The 16529-nt window shown below is 42.8% G+C and overlaps 1 protein-coding gene across 1 annotated transcript in view; it reads left to right on the top strand.

The window, feature by feature from the left end:
- Positions 1-632: 632 nt before the first annotated feature.
- Positions 633-16529, top strand: part of LOC137299225 (mucin-17-like) — a 30221-nt gene continuing 14324 nt past the window's right edge. The window contains exons 1-14 of the mRNA XM_067967889.1: positions 633-917; positions 2521-2645; positions 2828-2957; positions 3646-3767; positions 3855-5763; positions 6520-6654; positions 7066-7253; positions 7324-7421; positions 8310-8437; positions 8512-8701; positions 9990-10137; positions 10217-10295; positions 10695-10823; positions 13365-13478. Of these exons, the coding sequence (XP_067823990.1) occupies positions 710-917; positions 2521-2645; positions 2828-2957; positions 3646-3767; positions 3855-5763; positions 6520-6654; positions 7066-7253; positions 7324-7421; positions 8310-8437; positions 8512-8701; positions 9990-10137; positions 10217-10295; positions 10695-10823; positions 13365-13478 (3703 nt within the window). The 5' untranslated portion in view covers positions 633-709. The remainder of the gene's footprint in view (positions 918-2520; positions 2646-2827; positions 2958-3645; positions 3768-3854; positions 5764-6519; positions 6655-7065; positions 7254-7323; positions 7422-8309; positions 8438-8511; positions 8702-9989; positions 10138-10216; positions 10296-10694; positions 10824-13364; positions 13479-16529) is intronic.

Here is a 16529-nt window from a genome sequence, read left to right as displayed (position 1 = left end):
GAGCTGATTAAAGCAGGAGGCAATTAATCTGCTGGAGGCATCTTATTTCAGTGCAGAATCTGCAGGATCATTCGTTATTGTTTTATTAGAAGCTGGATATTGAATTTTGTTTCAGGTCAATAATTTCCAGATGTTATAATAACATATGATTCAATGAAAACCTCCTGAATGCCTACTGCCCAAATGTATTAGTGATACATATAGAAGAACATATGGATGAAAGGATTATGATTTAGATAAAATTTCAACACAGATGTCAATGTCAAAAAAACAAACTTGCATTGATTGTCTGAAAGAAGAGGCCCTGATCCTATCAGCTCGGATGGTTTTCAATCCAAATTCCAACCGCAAGGTGCAAAAAGATGAAGTGCAAGGACCTACTTGTCAATCATTGCTATAACGACCTGCCCATCAGTCAATCACTTCCATTGACTCCGGGCTGTTTATAGATAAATCATCACAATATATTGGGAATCAGTTTAACAGGAAAACCGGGGAGCATCAAATAAGCATAAGCATTTCCCTGCGGATTAGTTAATGATCCATTGCAAACAAATGGCATTAAGTGTATTTTTAGTTGGCTCGCTAGTTAACCGCACCCAATCGAATGCAGGGAGGTTTAATTTGCAATTGTAACATGGTTCACAGGGCAGAGAATTTCTCTTGAAAAGCACTCAGGCGCTCACTGTGAGGAAAGCAGCACTTCGAGATGGAGCTCTCGGTGATCTTTTTGTTTCTCTGGGGCAGCTGTTTCAGGGTTAGGGCGCTGGACTCACCCTCATCCCCCCGATTTCGGAGACATGTATCGGTCCAATATTTCGACTATCCCGAGGAGATTGCTTGCACGCCGTTGGGCGTCATGGTGCGAATTCGTAATGACTCGTTTCAGGGGATGTCCATTCGGCTTTCAGTCGTGGGTAAGTTATGAACCGTCGATGCTTTAAACTTCCCTTATTATTTCTCATTGTATCTAATTCTGCTGGTGGTCCCTTTTGCTCCTAGTGCTCAACTTCAATCCTCTTTCCCTTCAACTCTGCTCGTTTCCATCCCTTTGAACGAGGATGTTAAATCTGAATCAGGAAAGCTTTTATCTGACGATTATTACTCGGAGGAAAAAGTCGTGTCCACTCCTTTCCCTGGTGGTAAATTAACATGGAAGCTCTTGTAAACAGTCTCTACTTCCAGAATCTTTCCAAAGGCGGTTCCTATAGTAATCGTACCTGCCAGTGGTATTTCTCGTTCCAGCAATTCTTCCTCGCTCTTTAGTTCTTCCTCCCTCTGCTGGCAAAGCCTTTAACTGTTTTGGCCCCACACTCCTGCTTTCCTACTGTTCAAAAGCCTCAATCCAACTTGTTGATCATAATTGTTCACCTTCCTGTGGATTTTTTTCTGGTTATGAATTGTTAGCCCGTAGGAAGGAAAATAACTTGGATTGATATATCACTTTTTTTCACAATATCCAAAAAAGTCTTCTGGCTAGGCGATTCCATGTCCCAGAAGCTCTTGAGGTATAGCTAACCAATCTGGATCCTCTGAAGGACCTCATTAGGTGTCACAGAATGTCAGCCATTTGAAATGGTAATTAGCTGTGGTGCTGAAACCAGCTATAATTAGCATTGGTAATTCTGGAGTGATGTGGGTGTGAGCATTTCTTGTCTGTTCTTTAATCTGTCCATTCTCTATGTCGAGCTTCTTTGAAGGACATTCTCACTTTTTATACAGTGTCTTATTGTGTTGTCAGGATGTGCCAAAGCACTTGTGAATAGATTGCTTTTGAAATGTGGTTGCTGGTATAGAGACATGCCAGTCAACTTGTGCAAGGATAGAATAGGCTAAGTGACATTTCATGTCTATAGTTCCCTTGGCTGAAGTGTCACGAGAGTAACTATGTCCATCTATCCAAGATCAATAAGGACTCACTGGTCCAGCATAAGCCTAGTTAGAAGAGGGGTTTCTCTGCCTGTCATGTTTTTGTCCTTGCTCTGATGGCCCTGGAGAGGGAGCATGTGGTGGTCCCCTGGTATGCTTGAGCCCTTCTGTAACCAGTGAGCACTGCAGTGAAGTGTCTGATACACACAGATTTTTAGTTTTATAAGTTCCCTTTTTTTTTGTTCTGTTGAATTTGGACTTTAATTCAATTTTGGTTGTGCTTCCTTTAAGGGCGGTATTGCTTTTTGTATAAGCCTGTTCTGCAATAAGTCTTTAGCTTGAAATATTGTTTCTATTGACTGAAGTCAGTGGGCAGTCTGAACTATTTATGGCACAAGGATAAATGGATAATGGTGAAGTACACTCTCCCAGGCAGTTCCATGTATAATTGGTTCATAAGTGATGTGAGCTCACAATCCAAGTTGGGAAATGGGCTGCTTTATCTTTCTCTTGTAGCCATTTCTACGAGATAGCTAATTCTGTGCTAGTAATATCTAAACTGAGATGAACATGTCTTGACTGAAGCACTTGCTTCTGAACTTACAATTGTATTCAGATGTTTGCTTAATGAGCATGTTTCTGGTTAAACAGATGACTATGGTATACCAAGAGACTTCCGTTCATTGCCCAGCAGTTGTAAATATAGAACCATTCCACAGGCAGATGGGTCACTGCTTTTCAGTACTCCATACAATGGATGCTATGTTCATTTAATGGTAAGTGCATCTGTTTTAGTCAATATTTCTAATAATCATTTGACTATGACCTTGCATGGATTGGTGCTGGATAGAAATATGCTTCTGCTTGATTAGTAGTTGATCACTTTGCAGGACTGTTTGTATTAAGATTGCTTTCTATCAATTTATTGGATGTTAATGCTGTTCCCCTCCCCCTCTAGAATAAAACAGTAAGCATGGAGTTGAGGATTGATGGAATCGATGCATCCAGAAGGATAATAGTTATAGAGCGCATTCCTGTAAACTGTACCCTGCCATCGTTGCTGCCTCCATTGGTTCCTTCAGTGATCGGTAAGTCTTGGTCACCTTTTGTTGCAAAAAGTGTTTATCTCCAATGCATGATGACTTGTCTGCTGCCCTGCAGTGGGAAGTCTTTGTGCTGACATTTCAAACAATCTTCAATCATGAGTCCAGTTCAATATGGACTGTTATTTTTTATTTTTAAAAAAAAGCAGCAAATCTGATTTATTTTTCTCCCCACCACTATGGGCCCCAGCATGTAATATGTGCTGACTGTCAGCACCAATAGCGCTGCACTGTCGGGTGACATTAAATGAGGGGTTGAGACCCTGTGGCCTGAAGGGCGTCCAGTTCATCAGATGCTCTGGCCAACAGTCATCAAACATTTGGTCACTCTGCTGTTTGAACTTGCTGTATTCAAATTGGCATTCCAAGTTGCACATAGTGACTATAAAATTAACCCACTAAATATGAAGTGCGTTGGGCAGTCTTGATCTGTTTCAATGCTGCCACTCCTTTGCTCTGCCAAGAAACCCTCCCAAAAATAGACGCCTTGCTGTGCTGCAATGTTAAAATATTGCACAGTTTGGCTCATAACTCCAACTTGTTCAGGAATGCAATCATTGGTGGTGGGGGGGAAAGCATAGATTAAGATTATGTGGAAATGTTAATTGTAATTGCTGCTTTATAAGCACAGTTTCTACTCTTGCTCCTTTGTAACCATCTGTTTAAACTACAGTTCCAACCTGGATAACAGTAGGATCCATCCCAGTGGATGTGAAGCCAGTTAATGCGACACCAGGAGCCACCCCACTGGATGTGAAGCCAGTTAATGCGACACCAGGAGTCACCCCAGTGGATGTGAAGCCAGTTAATGCGACACCAGGAGTCACTCCATTTGTGAAGCCAGTTAATGCGACACCAGGAGTCACCCCAGTGGATGTGAAGCCAGTTAATGCGACACCAGGAGTCACCCCAGTGGATGTGAAGCCAGTTAATGCGACACCGGGAGCCACCCCAGTGGATGTGAAGCCAGTGAATGCGACACCAGGAGTCACTCCATTTGTGAAGCCAGTGAATGCGACACCAGGAGTCACTCCATTTGTGAAGCCAGTTAATGCGACACCGGGAGCCACCCCAGTGGATGTGAAGCCAGTTAATGCGACACCAGGAGTCACTCCATTGGATGTGAAGCCAGTTAATGCGACACCAGGAGCCACCCCAGTGGATGTGAAGCCAGTTAATGCGACATCAGGAGTCACCCCAGTGGATGTGAAGCCAGTTAATGCGACACCAGGAGCCACCCCACTGGATGTGAAGCCAGTTAATGCGACACCAGGAGTCACCCCAGTGGATGTGAAGCCAGTTAATGCGACACCAGGAGTCACCCCAGTGGATGTGAAGCCAGTTAATGCGACACCAGGAGTCACCCCAGTGGATGTGAAGCCAGTTAATGTGACACCAGGAGTCACCCCAGTGGATGTGAAGCCAGTTAATGCGACACCAGGACTCACTCCATTTGTGAAGCCAGTTAATGCGACACCGGGAGCCACCCCAGTGGATGTGAAGCCAGTTAATGCGACACCAGGAGTCACTCCATTTGTGAAGCCAGTTAATGCGACACCAGGAGCCACCCCAGTGGATGTGAAGCCAGTTAATGCGACACCGGGAGTCATCCCAGTGGACGTGAAGCCAGTTAATGCGACACCGGGAGTCACCCCAGTGGATGTGAAGCCGGTTAATGCGACACCAGGAGTCACCCCAGTGGATGTGAAGCCAGTTAATGTGACACCAGGAGTCACCCCAGTGGATGTGAAGCCAGTTAATGTGACACCAGGAGTCACCCCAGTGGATGTGAAGCCAGTTAATGCGACACCAGGACTCACTCCATTTGTGAAGCCAGTTAATGCGACACCGGGAGCCACCCCAGTGGATGTGAAGCCAGTTAATGCGACACCAGGAGTCACTCCATTTGTGAAGCCAGTTAATGCGACACCAGGAGCCACCCCACTGGATGTGAAGCCAGTTAATGCGACACCAGGAGCCACCCCAGTGGACGTGAAGCCAGTGAATGCGACACCAGGACTCACTCCATTTGTGAAGCCAGTTAATGCGACACCGGGAGCCACCCCAGTGGATGTGAAGCCAGTTAATGCGACACCAGGAGTCACTCCATTTGTGAAGCCAGTTAATGCGACACCAGGAGCCACCCCACTGGATGTGAAGCCAGTTAATGCGACACCAGGAGCCACCCCAGTGGACGTGAAGCCAGTTAATGCGACACTGGGAGTCATCCCAGTGGACGTGAAGCCAGTTAATGCGACACCGGGAGTCACCCCAGTGGATGTGAAGCCAGTGAATGCGACACCAGGAGTCACTCCATTTGTGAAGCCAGTTAATGCGACACCAGGAGCCACCCCACTGGATGTGAAGCCAGTTAATGCGACACCAGGAGCCACCCCAGTGGACGTGAAGCCAGTTAATGCGACACTGGGAGTCATCCCAGTGGACGTGAAGCCAGTTAATGCGACACCGGGAGTCACCCCAGTGGATGTGAAGCCAGTGAATGCGACACCAGGACTCACTCCATTTGTGAAGCCAGTTAATGCGACACCGGGAGCCACCCCAGTGGATGTGAAGCCAGTTAATGCGACACCAGGAGCCACCCCAGTGGACGTGAAGCCAGTTAATGCGACACCGGGAGTCATCCCAGTGGACGTGAAGCCAGTTAATGCGACACCGGGAGTCACCCCAGTGGATGTGAAGCCAGTGAATGCGACACCAGGAGTCACTCCATTTGTGAAGCCAGTGAATGCGACACCGGGAGCCACCCCAGTGGATGTGAAGATTAATGGAGGTATAGTATGCCTGTGTGCACCTGAAGTCAGTTTGCCGGTGAGGTTGGCCTTCATGAGGCTTGGAGTGTAAAGCGCGTGGTCAACTTGTCTTGGTAAAAGTTGATAGGGCAGGATTAGATTTGAAATGCAGTCTTTAGTGATCCAGATAATATAACTCTTTAAATCTCTCCTGGGAAGAGTTGGATTGTGGCAAAAAGTCATTCTCCCACGCTTTTAAAATAAAGCACCCTGGGACTTCCTGGTGTAGTGAGTGATTTCTCCCATGCAGGCCCTAGTCTGACAGACCTTGAGACTTGTCGTCTCGAAGTGCAGGTGGATAAGCAAATTCTCGAAGATGTTTGTCCAGTGTCGTAAGTGGAAATTAATGTAGAACGAGTGTTTGCATTTGATTTCACATTCAGTTTGGGTAATCCAGATATCCATCCTAATTTGTGTTTCACATGATTTTATCACTGAAGTAGAGGTAAATTACCTATGGTGTTTGTCCACACTTCATAACTTTGTACCAGATGGGAGATTCCAAACTTGATCCAGAGCTGGCAGCTACGTAATGATCAATGTCGCAAAATTGAATAGGAATCATTGACCTAGAATTAGACCTTTGAATTAACCTCACATTTTTAATGGGCAGTAGATTTCTAAAGTATGTCTGAAGCAAGAGTAATTGGAATAAACACTAGTGTTTTGTGTTGACTTAATTTTTTAAACTGCAATTCACCACTTGGTATTCATTGTAACCTTTTACCTCCTTGTAGATATGATTTGTGATATTGATGCCAAGGACCGTGTAGACTGTGGAAATGCTACACTTGGTGAGCTGGCATGTGGTGCTAAAGGATGCTGCTATGATCCAGTCAATGTGCAGACCCCTTGCTTTTATGGAAAAACAGGTTGGGTTTTATTTAGTTCTCCAGAAAATGGCTATGAATGGGAGCTTTGCTAATTTCTCAGGTTCAGACTTCAGCCCTTAGTCTAGTGCACATGCAGGCCTTGTTCAGAATTTGCCACTGAACATAAGTAGAAGTGGGCCATATGACCCCTCAAGCCTGATCTGCCATTCAGGAAGATCATGGCTGATGTTTAACCTCAATGTCACTTGAGGTGAACAAGTTCTGTTGGCATGGGTCCATGGCATCACTTTAACTGGGGCTGAAGTGCATGCAGAAAGCTTGAGGCCTGTTGAAATTTGATATTAATTTAGTGTAAATTTGAGGTTTTAATGTTCCACTGATCTAGTCTGATACTGTTTCCTTCCTTGTTACATGGAACACTTTGCTAATTGCATATGACTTTTCCCCCAGCTTATATTGACTGCACAAACAATGGGCTATTTACCATTGTAGTCCCCAGGGTTGCAACAGTGCCCCCACTGAATCTTGGCTCTGTTTACTTGGTGAATAACGCAAGTTCTGAATGCATCCCTGTAGCCAGGACATCTGAATTTATTGTCTTCAGCTTTCCTTTGAATTCATGTGGGTCCATGCAAATGGTAAGTGGTTTTGCTTGGTGGTGGGGGAAGGAGAGGAGCAAGTGTCTCATCAAAACCCTTTTTTATATAGATTGATGGACAAAACATCACTTACACAGTAGATATCATAGCAAAAAGGAGAATCCGAAATGGACCTCGTGGCTCTATAACCAGAGACAGTACTTTCAGGTAAGCTTGTGAATACTGAACTGGGTAATAGTGGCAACTATTTCAATAGACCAAAACCAAGCTTTCTAACTTGTACTTGGGTTTGAATGGGAAAGGATTTAAAAATTGCACTGTGGAAGTTGGTGAGGTCATGGGAGCTTATCTGAAGGGTTGGAGACCAGACCCATCATGTGATTACTATACATAAGATGGCATGACTTTGTACACCATTGACAGTAATGCAACTCGAGGCAAAAATACAAAGAGAAAGAACCTATGGTAAACTTCAAGCCTTAAACTTTAGGACCCCCCCCCCCCCCCAGAAGGAAGCTCAAAGACTGGCTGCCTACTTGGCATCAGAAGCCATACTTTCACGACCTGGTCCTGCTCCCTAACACCATGTGTTAATTACTTGAACATGGGACTACAATGCAATAATGGCAACTATTCCATCAGGCTAGTGCCACAAGTTCTTAACCCCAAGGGTCATGTCAGCCAACAAATGTATCTACCACCACCCCACCACATTAAAGTTCTAACTGATGTACTTTGTCACATTGCTGAAGTAGTCATAAGCCCTTCCTTAATTGGGTGCTCAAAGAGCTTGTCCATTTCTTGTGTGGTAATGGAGACAATAATGAAATGGGAAGGGCATTAAACCTGGCCCTATTGAAGAAGAGCTACACTTTTTTGTTCTCCTTCTTCTCTTCCATACCCCTGCCCCAAAATATCAACCTTGATTCTTGTCAGGTTTCATAACTAGAATTAAAAGCTTGGGAGGCCTGATGCACCTAGTTGATTGGCACTTCCTTTCAGCTCATCCATTTTTGGTAGTTTTGCACTGTGGCATTATTGAAATATTCTGTATGATTCTTTAAGCATTATGCTTTAATGTTGTTGCTCTCATAGGCTGCATGTGATATGCCACTTAACTGGCAGTAGGAACATTCCTTTGATGCTGGTGGTGAACACTCCTTCGCCCCTGCCTTTTGTAGTGAAGGATGGTGTCCTCAAAATGGAAATGAGGATTGCAAAAGGTAATGAAGGCTTAACTTAGTCTGAAGAATACTAGGCCTGTACACTTTGTTGCTGATCTAGTTTATTTCCACAGAGGAGTCATACAGTACTTGGTTTGCTGATGAAGACTACCCGATAGTGAAATTTCTTAGGGAGCCAGTGTATGTAGAAGTACATCTTCTCCACAGAGTGGATGCTAATATTGCACTGGTCCTGAATGACTGTTGGGCAACCCAAACATCTGATCCTCATCATGGCAAACAATGGAGCATTCTTGTGAATGGGCAAGTATACTTCCAATTTCCCTTTTCTCTTAAAATGCCTCCATCCTTGAGGGCTTGAGCAAAATATGCTGTTTGAGTTAACATGAGATGGGAAGTTCCTTAGACTAGATTTGACCGTGGCTGTTTAAATTCTTGCATGATACAAAAGCACTCAACCAGGTGCACTAAAGTTAGTTGCACTTGTCCAGTTTATGACAACCCAATATGTGAACAGAAGTGCATGTTAATTCCAGTAAATCATTATCCCAGTCAACTAGTCTAATTATATGATCAACTGCATGGTTCCTTTTGTGATGTGTAATTGGAATATTGTGACCCTGAATTTGCCCCCATTCTTTGGCGACATGGGTGATTCATTTTGCTTATTGGATGAGTAACCATCACAAGATAGAAAGCAAATGTCCTGTGTGAATCCTTGTGTTGGGGCAGGAAAGAGGAAACAAAACATTTGCTCAGTGAGCTTTGTCTAGCAGTCTGAGACTAGCAACATAGAAACTCCTTCACCTTATGATTATGGCCAGGGCAGAGTTTACTTCCCAATAGATAATGCAGTGCTTGGTTTTGTATCTGGGTTCATGGCTTGAAAGTGACTGCTGCATTGAAACTTAGTTTGATTTTCTTGGCCTTTAATTGCCCCTTTCTTTCAAGGGCTGCTATAGTCATGCAAGACAAGTGTTATTAACTTGAAGCTGAGTATGTAATAGGCTAAGATCCAGTTTCCCTTCTCCAACACCAGTTTCGTATTGGGAGTGGAGCTTGAACCTGGAGGCAAGAGCATGACCACTTAACCAAAACATAAGCATGTGATCTAGGCTGATCCTTCAGTGCAGAACTAAAATGCTGCACTTGGTGGTCTTTCTGCTGAAATAATAAACTGAGGCCCATCCATCCTCTTGGGCGGATGTGGAAGATTTCTTGGTACCTTTCAAAGAGCAAGAGTTCTGGTGTCCTGGCAAACATTATCCCTCCAGCAACACCACTTAGTGAAGGATGGTGTCCTTTACTGCTTTTCAGGGTGCTGTGAATTGATTAATAGGGAAACAACCAGAGACTACACTTCATTGGTTGTGAACTAGGTTGGGTGTTAAAGGAGTCTTTTATTTTTCTCCCAACATTCTGGTTTCACCATAGTATAACTAGTTATGGAGTTTTAAGCAATCCTAAAGTAGTAACAATGATTTTCACAGGAGCTGAACTGGATGGCAAGTAAGCATTCTCTATTTGACATTTTCTATTTCACCTTGAGAATCAAGAACACCATCACAACAAAGTCTGTTTTGTCCTCCAGGTGCCCATATTATGGTGATAATTACTTGACCCAGTTGCATGCGGTCGAGGCAACTTCCAGCTTGCTGTTTCCAACGCATCACAAACGGTTTGAAGTGAAGACCTTTGCATTTTGGGGCCGGGAAGTTCAAGCAATTTTGAATGGCGAGGTTAGGTTTTTAAATATAATTGTATTAAAATCTTCCTTACTGAGTTGGTGCTCAAGAATAACTGTGCTCTCTCCTGTAGGTCTACTTCCATTGTAGTGCAACTGTGTGCCTTCTGTCTGAAATGGAGAAGTGTGCCACAACTTGTGACACTGGCAAAAGTAAGAAGCACCTGAGACTTTCACAGTATTTGAAGGCTGACTAATCTTGGCTTCAACTCTTCCACGTCAACTAGTTTCACATCTACATTATTTGAGAATCAGATTTTAGTACAATCTCATTAGCTGTCCTGACTCTGACCAAGATGCAATTTGAGCTCCATGAAACTGCATTGTGCTGTATGCAGGAATCTTTGAACAGTGTTGTATGGTAAAAATGCAATAGCAGGGTGCTGAGTCTTGCTAGTTGCTCTAGAAAACCATCTGCTTAAAATTTTCAGACTATTTCCTTCAGGAAAGGCTTAATTGAAAATTTCAGCCTGTTTTAAAATTGAAGTGGAACTTTAGTGCTTGTAGATTGCCCAAGATGGATAAAATCATTAACACTTTCTCCTTTACCAGGAATAGCCAGAAGTTCAGACTTTGACACTTCAACGGAGTCCCTACAGCAAGGACTGGTAACACTGAAGAGCCCCATAATTTTCACTCTTGCTGAGGAAAATAGTGTTGCAGAGTCCACCCAGGCAAATGGTATGAAGTGTATTGCATGCTTATTCCTAACAATATGTAGGCATCTTAATCCTGAGTAATTGTAATGTGAAGACTGAACTGGCAGGTAATGAACTTTTTTGAAGGGCACTTTGTATGAACTTGCAAAATTGATTGCACAGGTCCAGCAAACATCATAATTGATATCTCCATTTCATTTAAGAAGGGCGGCAGGGAAAAGCCTGGGAACTACAGACCAGTGAGCCTGACATCTGTAGTGGGTAAGTTGTTAGAGGGTATTCTGAGGGACAGAATCTACAGGCATTTGGAGAGGCAGGGACTAATTAGGAACAGTCAGCATGGTTTTGTGAGGGGAAAATCATGTCTCACGAATTTGATTGAGTTTTTTGAAGGGGTAACCAAGAAGATAGATGAGGGCTGTGCAGTAGACGTGGTCTACATGGACTTCAGCAAAGCATTTGACAAGGTACCGCATGGTAGGTTGTTACATAAGGTTAAATCTCATGGGATCCAAGGTGAGGTAGCCAATTGGATACAAAATTGGCTTGACGACAGAAGACAGAGGGTGGTTGTCGAGGGTTGTTTTTCAAACTGGATGCCTGTGTCCAGCGGTGTGCCTCAGGGATCGGTGCTGGGTCCGCTGTTATTTGTTATTTATATTAATGATTTGGATGAGAATTTAGGAGGCATGGTTAGTAAGTTTGCAGATGACACCAAGATTGGTGGCATTGTGGACAGTGAAGAAGGTTATCTAGGATTGCAACGGGATCTTGATAAATTGGGCCAGTGGGCCGATGAATGGCAGATGGAGTTTAATTTAGATAAATGTGAGGTGATGCATTTTGGTAGATCGAATCGGGCCAGGACCTACTCCGTTAATGGTAGGGCGTTGGGGAGAGTTATAGAACAAAGAGATCTAGGAGTACAGATTCATAGCTCCTTGAAAGTGGAGTCACAGGTGGATAGGGTGGTGAAGAAGGCATTCAGCATGCTTGGTTTCATTGGTCAGAACATTGAATGCAGGAGTTGGGATGTCTTGTTGAAGTTGTACAAGACATCAGTAAGGCCACACTTGGAATACTGTGTACAGTTCGGGTCACCCTATTATAGAAAGGATATTATTAAACTAGAAAGAGTGCAGAAAAGATTTACTAGGATGCTACCGGGACTTGATGGTTTGACTTACAGGGAGAGGTTAGACAGACTGGGACTTTATTCCCTGGAGAGTAGGAGGTTAAGGGGTGATCTTATAGAAGTCTATAAAATAATGAGGGGCATAGATAAGGTCGATAGTCAAAATCTTTTCCCAAAGGTAGGGGAGTCTATAACGAGGGGGCACAGATTTAAGGTGAGAGGGGAGAGATACAAAAGGATCCAGAGGGGCAATTTTTTCACTCAAAGGGTGGTGAGTGTCTGGAACGAGCTGCCAGAGGCAGTAGTAGAGGCGGGTACAATTTTGTCTTTTAAAAAGCATTTGGACAGTTACATGGGGAAGATGGGTATCGAGGGATATGGGCCAAGTGCAGGCAATTGGGACTAGCTTAGTGGTATAAACTGGGCGACATGGACATGTTGGGCCGAAGGGCCTGTTTCCATGTTGTAACTTCTATGATTCTATAAATGGAATACTTGCCTGGTCCTGTGCATTTTGTAAAATACCCTAACCATTTAATTGGCTTATCTGGGGAAGTTGCTATATTCCACTGCAGCATTTCCTGCCTCTGGGCAGTACTTTCGTGCAGCTCCTTTCCCTTGCGACACCTTTATTGGATGTCTAGTGTGCCAATGGGCTTTGTGCATCATCACTGCAGTGCCCAAATTGTTGAAGTTCACCAACAAATGTAGAAACATTGAACATTAACTCCTGCTATCGGCCATTGCAAAAGGTACAAACTAATTTTTGGCACTAGGGCAATTGTTAATTGTACTTCATGCTCATTTATAAACAGGGTTAAATTGCACCCAACCCTTTGGACAATAGGCACATGGGTACCAAAAGAACATCACAGGCAAGAGCCCAGGTTGAAGGCAAAGCTTGGTAATCTGCTGTGCTGCATCTGCCTCAGCTGTAGTCAAGGGACATTCTTTTTAACTTGGATCAGTCAAATGAATTGTACTGGATTATGCTGTAAATTTGCAGTGCTCTACTAGCTTTAATGCCTTTACTATAGGATCATGAGTCAGTGACAGTTCCTGATCAGGATATTTGGCTTCACATTGAAGAGCGTGAGCTACAAGAACATTTCAGTTCTCTTTCGTAGAGTTGCTGGTCTGAATCTGGTCACCTGACTACGAGATTTGTGAAGTGAACCGATCAGCACCATGGCTGGATGTGTTAACCGTTGGGAAATCCCTCAATTTTGAAGGAGAACTGATTGTATTTTGAGGCATCTGGCTATGAATCTGATCTAATGTAGCCTTGAGGTGTGAATGATATTGGTAAACTACGTGGAACTTTTTAGGGGTAGAGTGGGAATTTTTAAGGTTGAATGGGGAGGATAGATTCAATGCATGTAACCATTGGTATAAGTATCTCACTAAACTTTCCCTCTCTGTTTATAGAAAATATAGTTGATGCCATCCTACTTGCAGCAGTTGTGACATCCCTTGCATTGGCCTTGATCGCTGGACTAGTTCTATGCTGGAACTGTAAACAAATGTGCAAGCGCAAGTCTTGAGTTCTGTTCAACATAAGTTTTAGGATCAAAATACAGTATTAAAGGTTTATAAATCAAGTAACTTTGTAGTAGTTTGAATTTATGCAGCCCTGGTGCTGCAATAACTGCTGAAAATGAAATTAAACTCTTGTAAATGAATCTTTGCCTTTTTGTCCCATACTCAATGGGAAGGGCAGATTTCTTAATTTAAACTTTTTGGCTTATAACCAAATGGTCTCTGCCAAAGGTGAATCAACTGATCAATGATGACTTGCCAACAGGGGTACATTGCCTTTTGAAATGTGGCACTAAATCCCTGAAATTGGTTACTTAACATCTTTGAAAGTTGGCATATTGCTGGAGTGGGAGTCAAAACTATTAACATGACTGTCTGCCTATTTTAACCAAGACTAAGCAATTTAGTGTCTTGCATGATTTGATTTCAACTTTTGTTAGAAAGTTTTGCATCTTTACATACTTGGTAAAGTAGGTCATGTACTAACTACATGACTTTCAGCTGGGCAAAATTGGGAGGTAGATTTTTCTTGTGGCATACTGAAACTTTATTTTTCTCATGCCCATTGGTAAAGCTTAAACACTAGGGGGTGTAATTTCCTCAGTTGGTACAATCTCTAAAACTGGATTTCCTGCCGATATTTAAATTGCTGGAGAAATTTCACTTTGTTGGTTCCACACTTGATTTTGAGCAAATGCTCTGCTGAAGTCCTATTTAAAGGAACATGGGGAAGATAGTGAGGTTTTAGTGTAATGGCTTACATCCATTTTAGAGACATGGATAATATGTATAGGACCAGGCTTTAAAAATGAACATCTGTATTTCACCTTGTGCACTAACTCCTCATACAATTTCTAATGAACATTTTGTTAATATTGGAACTGCTGATCTGGAGTGATGTCTTTTTACTGAAATATCTCCAGCCAAACTTGATGGTATTCACATCTGGAACATAAAATGCAGTAAGGGGAGGGAAATTCTTTAACTTTCACTAAGCACCTGTGGTATTTCAACTTGCTATAAACTGGCACATTGGTGATTAGTGCCCTTACCACATGAGCTGATGGGTGGTACAGAATGGACATCAGCTTCTACACACTGAAGATTGAGATGACATGGTGAGGGGAAAAAATTGGCACTTGGATTTTAAATCAACTGAGAAATTGATACAGAAAATGCTTCCTACATAGAATTAATAACCTAGTTAGCAGCTGCCTTTTATTCCATGTGCTGTACCTGGTCTTGCTCAGTTTCAAACCAGCCATGCACTTCAATAAGTGCTGCCAGTTAATGATTGATCTCCTAATTGAGAATGGGAACTAATTAAAATTGAGGTGCTCCAATAGTTTTTGGATTTATAAGGATTGCTGATGACTACCTGGCATTATCCTGTGTGGTTCAAGCAAGAGCAGAATTTGAAGCTTTGGGAATCTAATGTTGAGTATCTGTGCATACTCCACGTGGCAGATCACGGCCCAGCATTTCTACAATGGTGGAAGAACCCATTGTCAATGTTTTTGGGAAGGTGTTTGTAGCTTGGCCCTTACAAGAAGGGCAGAGATAACAGGAAATTGCAATAATGAACTAACCAGTTGGAAAGGTGGATGTGTCCTGTATTCTTCTTCAATCAGAATGCAGGTGGTATGATCAGACCTGTCTTGGTATTTGTTGACCAAATCCAAGTTTGGGGAGGAGGAGTGAAGTTATTAATTGGAGGAGGATAATGGAACCGAAGCTGAAAGAAAAACAAATAGCTCAAGGGCTATAAACCTGTGTTAACACTTGTTTTGATTCCCTAAACCTGTTTCAAATGGCCATCCTGCACGAAGTGAAATCACTAGCCTGCTGCTCTCTGTCTCATGAATTGACTGACATTTGTACCACTGTCAATATGGGATTGAGACTGGTGTGCTATATACAGGAGGTGTTTCCTTACTCCTAAAATATCTGGGCACTAATGTAGCCCAGTAGTGACTTTAATTACTGCTGTTGTGTTACTGTCATAGCATTTTCTTTTGAGGCTATTTCAATGGCCTTAGAATAAGAGCAAGGATTTTAATACATTACATTGTTTGTTTGCACTGAAATCTCTAGCAATCCTGGCATTCTCTTTCCCCACCCCTGTGCAATTCTGCAACCAGTGTAAATATTATAATCAACACAAGGTGATGCTGCACTAAGTTGAAATGAAACACTGATTTTTGTTTCACAATAACATGACCTCAACTGAGCAAGATGGTCTTTAAAAAAGAAAGTAATTTTTGTGAATCTAACAATTACATTTGCAATTTTTAGGACAATCCAGAAGTAACAAACTAATGTACAAGGATACTGTCCCATTCGTTACCCAGGAAACAAATGGTCATGTGCTGAATGTCTTTGCTTGTCACAAGGAGTAAATCAACCCAACCGAACTTTTTTTTGGGATATCAAAGTAATCTTATACAAGCAAAATATGTTTGTCTGTTACTGTACCCACATTGCCCACAACCCCCCCCTCCCCCAGTTAAATAGTTAGTTCTTCCAGTGAAGTGTCAGACTTCTAATCTGCCTTTTTTACAACGAAAAGAACTCGCCTTGTGTAAAACTGCAGGTGAGTATCTATATTCAGCACTACAGTGTTTTGGGCCCAAATGCAGTGTTGTCCTCATTTTGGATGAAGTGGTACAGTCCTCGAAGTAGTTTGACTCCTAGGAAGGAGTAGAACAAAGATTGTGCCTTATTATCAAAGTAGTGTTACTGTAATCTGTCGGCACAGCTACATCATTTGAGTCTTTTGGATTGGAGTCAAGAGTACTGACCTTTTTGAGTTCTTGCTTAGAGACAGAATCTTGGTCTTTGGTAATGGATGTGCCCTTTACTAAAAGTTGGATGAGTCTCCATTCGTGCCTCCCTCTATATAATGTTATATATCCAGCACCACTCACACTCCCTGGATTTCCCTAAAGCGGACAGGGCATCACTGCTCTGCTGCCTGCCTAATGTACTGAATCATTTTATTCTGTAACTAGGCTGCTGGAAAGGGTATTCACTTTGGCCACATAGCTGCAAGAT

This window comes from Heptranchias perlo, chromosome 28, assembly GCF_035084215.1.
Source record: "Heptranchias perlo isolate sHepPer1 chromosome 28, sHepPer1.hap1, whole genome shotgun sequence".
Taxonomy (NCBI): Eukaryota; Metazoa; Chordata; class Chondrichthyes; order Hexanchiformes; family Hexanchidae; genus Heptranchias; species Heptranchias perlo.
The sequence above is the reverse complement of the archived record's forward strand: the minus strand, read 5'-3'. Positions and strand labels throughout refer to the sequence as shown.